Source organism: Moschus berezovskii, chromosome 1 (assembly GCF_049115385.1).
Source record: "Moschus berezovskii isolate FMDL1 chromosome 1, NW_MosBer_1.0, whole genome shotgun sequence".
Classification (NCBI taxonomy): Eukaryota; Metazoa; Chordata; class Mammalia; order Artiodactyla; family Moschidae; genus Moschus; species Moschus berezovskii.
The window spans coordinates 1382299-1395033 of record NC_142460.1 but is presented as its reverse complement, the minus strand read 5'-3'; the positions used below and the strand labels follow the sequence as shown (position 1 = coordinate 1395033).

Genomic DNA, 12735 nt, shown 5'->3' with positions numbered 1-12735 from the left:
GTGGGTCCTGGCCAGGCCCTCACCAGTGGGGAATGCCAGGCAAGTGACTCAGCCTCCAAACCTAGGTTTCCCCCTAACAGTGGAACCCATTACAGGTGGCTGGGCTGCCTGGGGGCTGCCAGTGCGGTTGGCACGGTGCCTGGCATACAGTAGGTGCTCAATTCGTGCTCTTGCTGCTGCTTCTGCTGACGACAGTGATGACGTTATGACAGCCATGATGATCTTGCCACTCAGGATGAAAATGAGACCCCACTAGGGAACAGGATTGTTACTGCTCCAGAACCTCGTAACCACATTCAAGCTCCTGGTTGCCGGGTTGAGATGCTGCCCCCTCCCCACAGAGATTTAGAATGAGGCCTGAGGGAGGAGGCGGATCCTCGCGGGACTGCCTTCCCCCAGACTCACCCTGCCCAGGGACATGGTCACTCTTCCTGAGGCATCCCCAGGTTCACCTGGTCGTAGGGAGCACTGGAATCACTGCAGCCCCACAGGCTCCAGTTCGCTGGGTCTGGGGTGGGGCCCGGCAACTGTACTTGCGCAGCACTCTGGTGGGTCCCACAGGCCGGCAGGTTTGCGGGATGCCGACCAATTCCACCTTCCAGTCCATTTCAGTTGTGGTTCTGGTCGTGGGGACAGCCACGTGTCCTAGAGAGGGGAGGCCAGGTTTGGTGGCCCAGGACTGTCCGGGGAGTCCCCCCCGCAAGGAGAGAGGTGTCTCCCAGGAGAGATGCGGCCAGAGGTTCCCCAGGGCAAGGGGGGGCTGGCACCCACACAGGTGATGTGCTCCAGGCCTGCAGCAGGCAGACGGACTTGAGTCTGAAGAGGGGAGCAGAAAAATATCACAGACAGGGAGGGAGGCCTAAACAGCAGAAGTTCATTTTCTCACAGCCCTGGAGGCTGGAAACCTGAGCTCAAGACTGTGTCCTCTAGGGCCTCCCTCCTGGGCTTGAGGCCAGCCGGCTGCTCCCTATGTTCCCAAGCGGTGTCCTTCCACGTGTGTGTCTGTGTTCAAACCTCCTCTTATAAGAACACCAGTTCTGCGGGGTTAGGAGTCACCTTTACAACCTCATTTTAACTTCATCATCCTTTCAAAGACCCTCGCCTCCAAAATGGGCTTCCCAGGTGGCACTAATGGTAAAGAATCCCCCTACCAATGCAGGAGACATAAGAGACCCAGGGTCGATCCCTGGGTTGGTAAGATCCCCTGGAGGAGGAAATGGCAACCCACTCCAGTATTCTTGCCTGGAGAATCCCCATAGAGGACCCTGGCCGACTACAGTCCATTGGGCGGCAAAGAGTCAGACACGACTGAGCAACTGAACAAGGATGTCTCCAGAATCATGTTCTGAGATGCTGGCGTGGGGACTTCAAGATGGAGACTGGGGGCTCACAGCCCAGCCCGTGACCAGGCTGGGAAGGAACCACAGGGAACGCAAGAGCAGCAGCTTCAGTGACAGCTCCGTCCTGGCTGCAGCCAGCCCCACAGAGCCTTCAGTGACAGCTCCGTCCTGGCTGCAGCCAGACCCACAGAGCCTTCAGTGACAGCTCCGTCCTGGCTGCAGCCAGACCCACAGAGCCTTCAGTGACAGCTCCGTCCTGGCTGCAGCAAGACCCACAGACCCAGGCCCCCCAGACCCGAGCAGTGAGAGGCCAGTGTGCACAAAGAGAGGCGCCTTTTGGGGGGACCCAAGAGGAGCAGGGAGACTCAGAGACTCTGATTTTCCTAAATACCCGCCACCTCCAAAGATACCCTCCCCAGACCCCAAGGGCAGTGACCATTTGTGCCAGTTACACAGGGTGCCCCCTTCTCCACGGATATGGATGAAAAGGCAGGATGGTGGCAGGGGGCTTCTTACTGGAAGGAACGGGGCATGTAGGGGTGGGAAGGAGCCTGGAGAAACTCCCACAGAGGGAGGACCCTTCTGTAGACGGGGGCCAGACCTAGAGAAATGCCAGGCTACAAGGGTGTGTGTGTGCGTGTGTGTGTGTGCGCTCCACTGCTGCTGCTAAGTCACTTCAGTCGTGTCCGACTCTGTGTGACCCCATAGACGGAAGCCCACCAGGCTCCCCCATCCCTGGGATTCTCCAGGCAAAAACACTGGAGTGGGTTGCCATTTCCTGTGTGAAAGTGAAAAGTGAAAGTGAAGTCGCTCAGTCGTCTCCGACCCTTAGCGACCCCACGGACTGCAGCCCACCAGGCTCCTCCATCCATGGGATTTTCTAGGCAAGAGTACTGCAGTGTGCTCCACTGCTTTCCACTAAAAACCCCCGTAACAGCAGCGGCTGCCGTGTTGAGCGGGGGTCACTTCCGGAAGTTCTTCCACATGTCCTCCCCTCTTGCTGTCATTTCTCCAGGAGGAAGAACATGGACACTGCCCCAGGGACCATCTCACTGACCCCATCAGGCTGCCCAGGACCCCCAGCCTCCGCTCCCCAGGACAGGGACACCTCCGACCCGGACATCTGCCTGCTTTCTGCTCCCAGAAGCCACGTCTAGCCCCGCCGCCCTCTCCGTGGTCACTGTGCTGCTGGCAGGGCCCCTGGCTGAGCAGTGGAAGCTGCTGGCCTCCTAGTCTCCTCCTGTCTCAGGGAAGTCTGCGCAGACAGGGAGAAAGCCACCCCTCTGGGTGGGGGACACTCAGCCCTGGTCACCAGAAGCCCCCCTAGGGCTCCGTGACTGCTCCAGGAAGGGAGTGGTGGAGCAAGGGGGCACCTCCCACACAGACACCCAAGGCGTGGTGCCTAGGAGAGAGGACACTTCTGGCCACCTGCCCTCTTCCCTTAGGGAGTGAAACCCCAAGGGAGCCTGGGCGGGATGGTGACGCCCCACTTGGCAACCCAGTTTGCACGCAGGTTAGAGCGGACCGCAGGTGGTCTCCCTCCCACGTCCCCCTCCCCGCCTCCTTCCAACCCTGGGAGGAGACCCCCGCCTTCCTGCACAGCTGAGGTCGAGGTGGGCACAGGTCTGGGAGCCGGGGATGACCTACCCAGTCACTCAGAGGTGGCTGCGTTGAACAGGGACAGGTGGACCCAGCCTCCCCTCCCCCCTCGCCTCCCAACCCAACGACAAGTCCCCTCTCACTTTCTCCACTGCTCCCCAACACCCCCCTAACCCCGGACAGATAGCACAGCCACCACACCGCAAGTTGCTTGTGTCACCTGCTCTTTATTGACTGCCACGGGCTGCCTTCTCGTGGGTGACCAGATGCCCCAAGAGCAGCACTACAGAGAGGGGGTTTGAGGGAAGGGGGTCTGAGAGGCCAGGCGCAGGGAAGCCCCCACCAGATGGACCTCATGAGAGCGCCTGCCGCCCAGGGCCGAGACCACCCGGTTGGGCCTGGAGACCGGAGGCCACCCAGAGATGGCTCAGAGAGGGGTGCTCTCTGACCTCCGGGGCAGAAGCTGCGATGGCGGTCACTTCCACCAAGGGGCTGGTGTTGGGATCCGGGTCACTCTGACGTCTCTGCACCACAGGCTGGGGCCCTGGGCCCTCCCGGCTACTCTCTCAAACCCTCAAGCCCTCGGAGAAGAGGAAAAGGAACTGGAAAGGGGGGAAGCAGAGGAAGACGGATGCTCCACTTTCTAGGGTCCCCCAGATGGATGGGTGTGGGGGCCACAGCGGGTGGCAGCCGAGGCCGAGGCCGAGCTTAGGACGAGGGCGCAGAGCTGGGCTTCTCCTCCCGGGACACGGGGATGGCCCGCTCGCTGTGGCCGGCGTCCACGCCAGAAGGGACCTTGGGGCCAGAGAAGGTCAGCATGCCATCCGCGGACAGGGAGCAGGAGAGTGCAGACTGGTCCACGTTGGAAGGCAGGCGGTAGCGGCGGTGGAACTCGCGGGAGATGTAGCCATGGTCATCCTGGAGACGGGGAGGGCATGGTCAGAGGCGCTGCAGCCCCCGGCAGCCCCTGGCCTCCGTGGAGGGGGCCCAGGCCGTACAAGGTCAAATCCACGATGCTCTCCCGGGTGGTGGGCGGTGGGTGCTGGGCTGTGTCCAGAGCCCTGGACCTCCCTGCCTCCCTGCATGAGATCTGGGCCTGCCCAGGGCCCTTGGCTCCTCTCACTAATTTCATTCCAACATCTCATGAACGGTCCTGCCCTGGTCCCACCCTCAAGTCCAACTTCCCCTTCACCTGTGGCCCCAAGACCATTTGGGCTCAGGTCCCTGCCATCCATCTAACTGGAAAGCCACATCTGGACACTCCCATCTCCTGATGCTCTGGCCCGGCTCCCCCCCACTCCAGGTGGAAAGACTCAGAGCCCCAGGGGAGTGTCCGGGCTTGTCTCTAGGGCCCCAGGAGGGGAGGACAGCAGATGGGCGGGGTCTGTCCCCCAAGTCCAGCTCCCCCACCACTGGAGAAGCCCTGGTCTCCGACCTGGCCTGCCTGGGGTCCTCCCTGAGCCAGGCTGTGCCCCTGCCCCCACCCCCACGACAACAGGCACCAGGCACCTGGGCTCCGATGGGAGTTGTTGGCTGCACCATCCGCCCAGGTGAGACTGCTGCGAAAGCCTGCCTGCCTAGGAGCTCGGCCCTCAGCGCAGTGTCTCCTGGGGTCTTTCCTAATCCCACCCTGTCGCCCAGGGGTCTGGACAGAGCCAGGGATGCCAAGCAGTGCCCGAGTGGGGATCCTTTCAGGTCCCCACTGGCCACGCTGCCCTGGCCCGCGGAGGGCTCAGGAGTGGCCTCCCGGTCACTGGAGTCGGCCAAGGTCTGGGGCCGGGGTCCTGCCTCTCGGCCGAGGCTGCAGCCAGTCCCAGGCTCACCTGCCGCTCGTTGTGCTTGCCGTGGATCTCCACGAAGTCCTCCTGCACCTTCACTGTCAGGTCCTCGGGAGAGAAGTGCTTCACGTCCAGGAAGATGACAAACTTGTCCCGGTCGGATCGGACCTGAAACCAAGCACACGTGTGGGTCCTGCGGAGCTGCGGCTCAGGGACGGGGGCTGGCTGGAGCCGCCGGAGCTGGGCGGCCGGGGCTCGGTCCCGGGTTATTGGAAGAGAAAGTACTATCAGGGCTCTGACCGCTCCCTCCGAGTGCCCGGAGACAGGGGCACCCAGGACTCGGGGGCGAGTGGACACTCGGCCGACAACCAGAACCTCGGAGGTCTGCTATCTGCCTGACTGGTGAGGGGTTGAGTAGCCTGTTAGAGATCAGTGGGTTATGGTTGTAGGGTTGGTTATGGCTTAGTTGCCGACTTACAGGCAGGTTATGGGTTGGTTGACTAGCCAGTTATGGTTGTGGACTGGTTATGGTTTGTTCAGAAGGCTGGTGAGACCAAGCAATTGGCCCCTGCCTGCCTCTCCATCAACAGCCTGAGGCCCTGTCTCTGCACGTGGACAGATGTTCCCAGTGGTCTGCACAGACCACCCAGCTCCTCACACACTTCCCCTTCACTCCTCGGAGTGGCCAGCCTTGCACCAGCTCTGGGCAGGTCTCTGTGTTTTAGGCAGTAGTGAGACCCGGCACCCCCAGAGAGCTGGACCCTGCAGAGGGAAGGCCCATGGGCCTCCTTGTCTGCCTTCGGGGGCCTGGCCTTGGGCGGCTGGGCAAACTCTGCAGCTCTGGCCGCAGATGGCTTCAGACTGGACCTGGCTTCTGACCTGACCTCAGGAGGCTTCTGACCTGACCTCAGGCAGCACAGACCACCCCGGGTATCCGGCCAGAGAGCAAGTGCAGCCTCGGAGCATGAAACTCAGCCCTCCATCACCCGTGCCCCAGTGGCGCTGTTCTTGGGGACCCCAGATGACGGTGGGGACCTCACCAACCACATACAGGTCATGAGTTGGGGGCAGAAGGCATAAACAGGGGGTGGGCTCCTCTTCCCACCACCCCAGAGGCACAGAGACTCTGCTGGCGGGAAGGCCTGCCCGGCCTCTGCATCCAGGGGGGACGAGATGGGGCAAGAAGGGAAAGTGGTCCCGTAGCCCTCACCACCCGCTTCACAAGACACGAGGGGAGCGCTTGGAGCAAGGGCGCCCCGGCCGGCCCTCAGAAGCCCCTGTCTGCTATCCAGCCCGCCCCACGGCCTCAGCAGGAAACAGCGAGCCCGCGGTCTCACCTCGGAGATGCCGGAGTCCAGCACGGTGCGGAAGAGGGACTGGCGGTAGTAGGGGCTGATGGTGGAGGACAGGAAGGGCAGCAGGTCGTACTCGAAGAGGCCCTCGCCGAAGAACTGGTCGAACAGCCGGCTGGGGTAGAAGGGGCCCAGGGTGCGTTTGAACCAGGGGTGCTGAATGGCGATATCCATGGTGGGCAGTGGTCTGCAGGCACCCGGGGTGAGGAGATGATCAGAGCAGGGCCGTGGGCAGCGCACTGAGCAGCTGGGATGCGGGCCCTGCCTATATACGCCAGGGCAGAAAGGCGGCATTAGAGGGATTTGTCTGGAAAGCGCGAGCTCAGGAGGCAGGCCGCCCAGTCAGCAGAATCGTGGGCCGGCCAGGCTGAGCGCCCACCTCGCCTGGCCCTGGCTGCAGCGCTGACCAGCTGGAGCTCCCTACACCAGGAAGACGGGGCCCCCAGGGAGCTTCTCTGTGGGCGGCTCTGTGTCCCCCACGCTTTCCCAGGTGTAGAGGGAAGACTCTCATCTCCCTCCCCCAGGGAAGGGTCTGTGTGCCAGGGACAGTGCTCCTCTCTGCACACATGGTCCCCTGTGATCCCACGGCTGTCCCCCGAGTGGGAGCTCGTACCCCTGATTCACAGACAAGCAAACAGGCACCCAAGTGGTCCCCCAGCCCCACAGCCACCAGGTTTACATTTCTTTAAGACAGAACTACCTCCCTTACATATTGGTGATTACAAAAATGATGCATACTTGTAAAAACCTTGGGAAAGACAAAAAGTGCCACTCAGAAGCTACAAAGAGCCTGTGACTCCAGCACCAGAGAGGCCTGTCACGGGCTCTGTCTGCATCCAGGAGGTGAGGCAGGTTTGCTTTGACAAACAGAGGAACCGCGTGTGCAGGAGTCTCTTCTGGACACCGTCCCTGCAAACCTCAAGGCCTGGGAACAAATAGAGCCGGGGTCCTTCAAGCAGGTGCCCTGCCCCTGTGCCAGGTGTGAGACTGGTCTGCCCATCCAACTACAGCCTAGAAGGCATTCCAGGGAGACCCACCACAGTCAGGACAGCCCCGGCTTTAAGGCTTTCATACTTCTCAGTAGCTTGGCCTCTGGGAGCCTTACGCTAACACACCATCCCCCTCCCCACCCACAGCACAATAGAGAACCGTTCCCACGCCCTGCCCCAGCCTTTCTCCGCACAGTCCAGGCGGCAAGACTCACACACCCAGCACACCTCCGGGCCCTCATGCCGCTTCTTGTGTGCTTAGTCATTCAGTCACGTTCAACTCTTTCATGACCCTTCGGACTGCAGCCCGCCAGCCTCCTCTGTCCATGGGATTCTCCGGGGAAGAATACTGGAGTGGGTTGCCATTTCCTCCTCAAAGGGATCTTCCTGACTCAGGGATTGAACCCTCATCTCCCATGTCTCCTGCATCGCCGGCAGATTCTTCACCCGCTGAGCCATGAGGGAAGCCTACAGCTTCTTACAGAGGCCTTCTTGCAGAGCCCTTGGGTACCGTTCAAGGCCAAGACGACAGCGCCATATTGGTTTCCAGCAGCTGCTGTAACTGCTAAAAAGGATTATTCCACAACAAAGGCCATTTTGGACAGTTGGAGTATGGTGACCTTGAAAAGACCATGAACTTGGTGGCTGAAAACAACGTAAGTGTATTGCCTTGTGGGTTGGAGATCAGAAGTCCACCTGCATCTCACTGGGCTCAGATCCAAGAGTCAGCAGGGTTGGTCCCTCCTGGGGATCATCCCCTCTCTTAAAGTCTGCTCTTTAAGGAATCTTATTTCCCTGTTTGCCACATAAGGTGACACGGTCTCAGGTTCTGGAATCCCCCCACTGCAGCGAGGGTTGGGAAGAGCTGTGACCCTCCCTTGGGGCACCCATTGCAGGGATCCTCAGCTCAGGAAAGTCCTGCCAATCACGGCCAATACAAGCTCATGTCACCACCTAGCTGACGTCAACTTACACCTCAGGCCTTAACAACTTCCTCTCTGGTTTGCCAACCTCACCTATTGGCCAAAACTGTGGGTCACACATGCCGCAGCAGGTGGCCCAGCCTGGCTCTGCAAAGTGGACCCGGGGATAGATGAAGGATGGCAGATGAAGGCAAAGGGCACCAATGTTTCCAGCTCACCTGTGCGGCTTCTCCTGCTCACACTTGGCCTCTCACACACAGCCCCTCCCACCTTGGATTCTGGGAAAACAAGACCATTTTTATCCAGGTCTGGGTTCCTCCTTGAATTCACAGCTGTGTGCTAAGAGGTGTGCTGTATGTGTGTGTGTGTGCAGAGATGTATTAAAACAATAACAAACCACCTAAAATCTGCTCTAATTATGCAAAGTACACCTCCTCTTCTGTTAATCTACCTAATAATTTAGTTGGCTCTTGGGACTTCCCTGGTGATACCATGTTTAGGACTTCATCTTCCGATGCAAGGGGTGCAGGTTTCATCCCTAGTCAGGGAACTAAAGTGGCTTCCCAGGGGGCACTAGAGGTAAAGAACCCACCTGCCAATGTCACAAGAGACACTGTTCAATTCCTGGGTCGAGACGATCCCCTGGAAGAGGGTATGGCAATCCTCTCCAGTATTCTTGCCTCCCAAATCCTATGGACAGAGGAGCCTGGCAGGCTACGGTTCATGGGATCGCAGAGTTGGACACGACTGAAGTAACTTAGCACACACGTGGGAAGCTAAGTAAGTTAGCACACACGCAGAAAGCTAAGATCCCACATACCTCGGGGCCAAAACCCAAGACCTAAAACAGAAACAACATTGTAACAAATACAGTAAAGACTTTAAAAATGGTCTGAGTCAAAAAAAAAAAAATCTTAAGAAAAAAAATGTAGTTGGTCTATTTATTGGCAGTAGGAACATCCTATAAAGTTGCTATGAAAGACGAATTAGCAGCTAGTGAGCCGTGGCTCCCAGGGAAGCCCTGGGTCAGGGTTCTGCCAGCCTCTGGCCACAACAGTTTTATCAGCCAGTCAATACTTGAGCTTGTTTGGTGTGTGTTTCTAAGTAAAGACAGCTGATTTCATGCATGTTGTTGACTCACTAACACTGAACTCCCACCTGCAGCCCTAAAACTCACTCCTGTAACCAAGCTCCTCTGTGACACCCTACTTTCTCCGGAGGTCACAGCCCAGCCTCCTGAATTTGGGACCCAAGACAGCATTCCCACTGTGCTTGGGCCGTGAGAAAAGCAAAATCATCGGGAAAAGCACAAAGATGTGAAAAACCTGGCACTCAGCTGACCTGGAAAGGAGGCTGGTTTGCAGCACGAGCCCGTGGAGTTGCCCTGTTGCCCCTGGCTGGGGACGTGTGTGTCTGGCCACTCAGATTCTCCACCTCATCTGCTCTGCTCAGTGAGTGACTGTGAAAAGGGCTGTGAGAGTTGATTCGGGCTCAAAAATAAATGTCAAAAAGTAGATGACATGGACTGACTTACATCCCCCCAAACTCCTGTGTTGAGGTCCCAAGCCCCAGCACTTAGAACGTGAACTTATTTGCAGACGGGTCCTTTAAATAGGTGATCAAGCCAAGACAGATCAGCCTGTGAGGATGCGTCCTGGCCTGATACTCTGGTGTCCTCATGAAAAGAGGGACAAGGACACAGACACACACTGGGGAGGACCTCATCCCCCAGGCTGGTGTCCTTACAAGGGGAAGACACCTACGGTCCCCAAACATGTGAAACACCCTGTGAAGACACAGCAGGAGACAACCTCTCCATGCCGGGGCCGGGGGGGAGGCCTCAGGGGGTCCAGCCCTGCCACACCTAGCTGTGGCTACCAGCATTCAGACTGAGAAATCATTCCTGCCGTGTAATCACCCATGTGTGGCTCTGCGTTGTGGCAGCCTGAGCACCTAACACAGGAGCTCATTCCTCAAACGTGGAATCCACAAATACACAGAGGGCCTGAATGTGTGTGTAAGCTTCACATCTGAAGAGTTCTCTTTTCTTAGCCTTCTCTAAATGTTTGCTGGGGCTTCCCAGGTGGCACTGATGGTAAAGAACCCCTGTGCCAATGCAAGAGACCTAAGGGATGCAGGTTAGAACCCAGGGTCAGGAAGATCCCCTGGAGGAGGGCATGGCAACCCACTCCAGTATTCTTGCCTGGAGAATCCCATGGACAGAGGAGCTTGATGGGGCTGCAGTCCATGGGGTCACAAAGAGTCAGACATGACTGATGGACTGAGCATGCAAACGTTTGGAAGTGGTGATCACCCGGAGGACCCTCAGTGACATGGCTAGCCCAAAGCTGGTAGATTCTACTGTTTCTGTTCTGCAGCCAGTTTCCAAGGTCAGGAACCACTAAGGCTCCCAGGGCAGTCCTCACCTCTGGCTTCCGTGATGCGACTTATTTCTGTGCTTAAACATGGGATTTTTAGATCGGCAGTGACAGCCCATGTAAAGTCTCAGCACCAGTTATCCTTGTTCTGTCGTTCTGTGGGACTTCTCAGCACTTTTGATGTTGTTTAGTCACTAAGTCGTGTCCAACTCTTTTGTGATCCCATGGACTGTAGCCCGCCAGGCTCCTCTGTCCAGAGATTCCCCAGGCAAGAATACTGGAGTGGGTTGCCATTTCCTTCTCCAGAGGATCTTCCAGACCCAGGGATCAAACCTATGTCTCCTGCTTGGCAGGCGGGTTGTTTACCACTGAGCCACCAGGGAGTGCCTTGGCATTTTTACTGCATGTTTAAAAAGTTGTGAAATGGAGCACAGACTGTTACATGTGATGCTTCAGTGCAAATAGTTGTGGACACTGATTTAAGATTGAAATTCTTATTCTATTTTATGGTTAATTGCTTGTTTTAAAAAACGAATCAAGAAACTCATGTTTACCCATGATTATTCCCCAATTACACTGGAAATAACTGTGCTCTGTGGACAAGGGAGGGTCCCAAAGTGACTGGCTCCCGGGGTCAAATGCACAGGCATGCCACTGACCTGGGCTCCTTCGGGCACCCTACTGAAGAAGGTCTGTATGCACTGTTTTTAGAAGAGGACCAATGAACCCTGTGATGTTCTTTCTATTTTGAATGGCATTTTTATTATAAAAGTGGTCCGTTGCCCTTGTTAATAATTTGGAGAAATCCAATGATCTAAAAGTGAGGGGGAAACCCGTCATCCTACCGAACCCTGAGTGTTTAGTCTTGGCTGCCTCAGAGGAAGGGTGAGTCTTCCCTATTCTGTTCATTGGGCTGTTTATCGGGGTCTTGGGCACTGACCACAAAGCAGTGCCCAAGAGAAGTGGAGCCACAACACCCCAGCAATGTGCTGCTGAGACCGGCGGGGCTGCCAGGCTGAGGACACACAGTGAGGAAGTGTTGTGGGGGCCCAGCCACCTTGCTCTCTGTCACAAGGACACCCCCACCAGCCTGTGCAGGGACCCCTGCCCTTGAGCTGAGCGCTAAGCCAGGCCATCCCAGCCAGGACCCTGATCTGTGCAAATCCCTAGTGACAAGACAGCTGTGTTCCCATGCCCCTGGCCCTCTGGCCTGTCCTCAGACCCCAACAGAGGTCTTCCCACCCAGCCCAGCCATGGAGGCCACAAGGCCACAGAGCAGACCCCAAGTCCTCCCCTAGTACCAATAAGGGAGCAGAGGCCATGCACAGGTGTGCCTGTCCGCTTCCTGGGCCAGGTCTGTGCTGAGTGAAGGCAGGGCTGGCCCTGGAGCCCCCACCTGGAAAGGAACGACCAGGCTCGTGGACGGCCAGGGCTGGGGCAGGCAGGAAGCCGAGGTCCTCAGGTTCCGAGGATATGCCTCTGTGTGTGTCTACTGAGGAGGTGCGTGTGTGTGCCTGTATGTGTGGTTCTGTGTGTGTGTCTGTATGGGGGGTGTTTGTATGGTATGTCTGTTTTCTATGTGTGTGTGTGTGTGCATATATCTCTGTGTGTGTAACTATATAGAGGGATGCACATGTAGGGTATGTGTGTCTGTATGTCCATGCAAGTGCGTGTACGTATGTCTTTTTGTATGTGTGTTCGTGTGTACCTCTGTGTGTATGTGTGTGTATCTATGTGTACGTGTGCTTGTGTGTGTCTATGTGTGTGTGTCTGTACAAGGGGGTGCCCATGTGGGGGGTGTGTGTACAGTGTGTGTTTTTTGGGGAGCATGAGCCACAGTCCCCAAGATCATCTCTCTAACATCTGAACAAATCGGGACCCGTCAGGAGTTTGGGGTCGGACCCTGGCAAAGCCCTGCGTCGGCAGGAAGTGGGGCCTTGAGGGTGATCCTGGGCATTGTTTCTGCAGCGCTTCAGCCTGCTCTCAGCAGTTCTGCATCCCGCTGCCCCAGCTGAATGTCAGCCCTTCCCACACAAAGGCTGGTATTTGCTTTATCCACAGCATCCCCAGACGTCAGCAGTCTGCAGGCGTGTTTACAAATCCCCGGGCACCCTGATTTTCCACTCCAGGGCCCAGCGGGGCTCACCCGCAGATGTGCCCCATGCAGGCCATCAGGAGGTGCTGGGGGTCAGTGGGCTGAGCCCTCACTCGCCCTGACTCTCTGTGAGGCTGATGGGCTGCAGAGGCAGCCCCCTGCCCACCCCTGCAGCCCAGGGAGGGAGGGCAAGTCTGAGCATCCTGCACCAGCCCCTTGCAGGTCGTGCTTGACCCTGGCAGGACGTACACTGTGGCCACAACACTTCACATTTTCAATAA

The 12735-nt window shown here is 57.6% G+C and overlaps 1 protein-coding gene across 1 annotated transcript; it reads right to left on the bottom strand.

The window, feature by feature from the left end:
* Window positions 1–3172: 3172 nt before the first annotated feature.
* CRYAA (crystallin alpha A) lies at window positions 3173–6972 on the bottom strand. Its single transcript, XM_055414769.2, has 3 exons — window positions 6055–6972; window positions 4763–4885; window positions 3173–3857 (listed from the first exon to the last, which is right to left on the bottom strand). The coding sequence occupies exons 1-3, from the start codon at window positions 6361–6363 to the stop codon at window positions 3648–3650; spliced, it is 642 nt and encodes a 213-aa protein (XP_055270744.2). The 5' UTR covers window positions 6364–6972; the 3' UTR covers window positions 3173–3647.
* Between the last annotated feature and the right edge of the window lie 5763 nt (window positions 6973–12735).

What these genes read in the sequence shown, in the direction of transcription:
- CRYAA (XM_055414769.2), bottom strand. Translation starts at nt 6,363, where the DNA reads ATGCCGCCTTTCTGCCCTGGCGTATATAGGCAGGGCCCGCATCCCAGC. An exon ending in TGGACTCCGGCATCTCCGAG is followed by an intron (nt 4,886 to 6,054) that starts GTGAGACCGCGG and finishes GCTTGGTTTCAG; the next exon opens with GTCCGATCCGACCGGGACAA. An exon ending in GCAAGCACAACGAGCGGCAG is followed by an intron (nt 3,858 to 4,762) that starts GTGAGCCTGGGA and finishes CCCCGTCTCCAG; the next exon opens with GATGACCATGGCTACATCTC.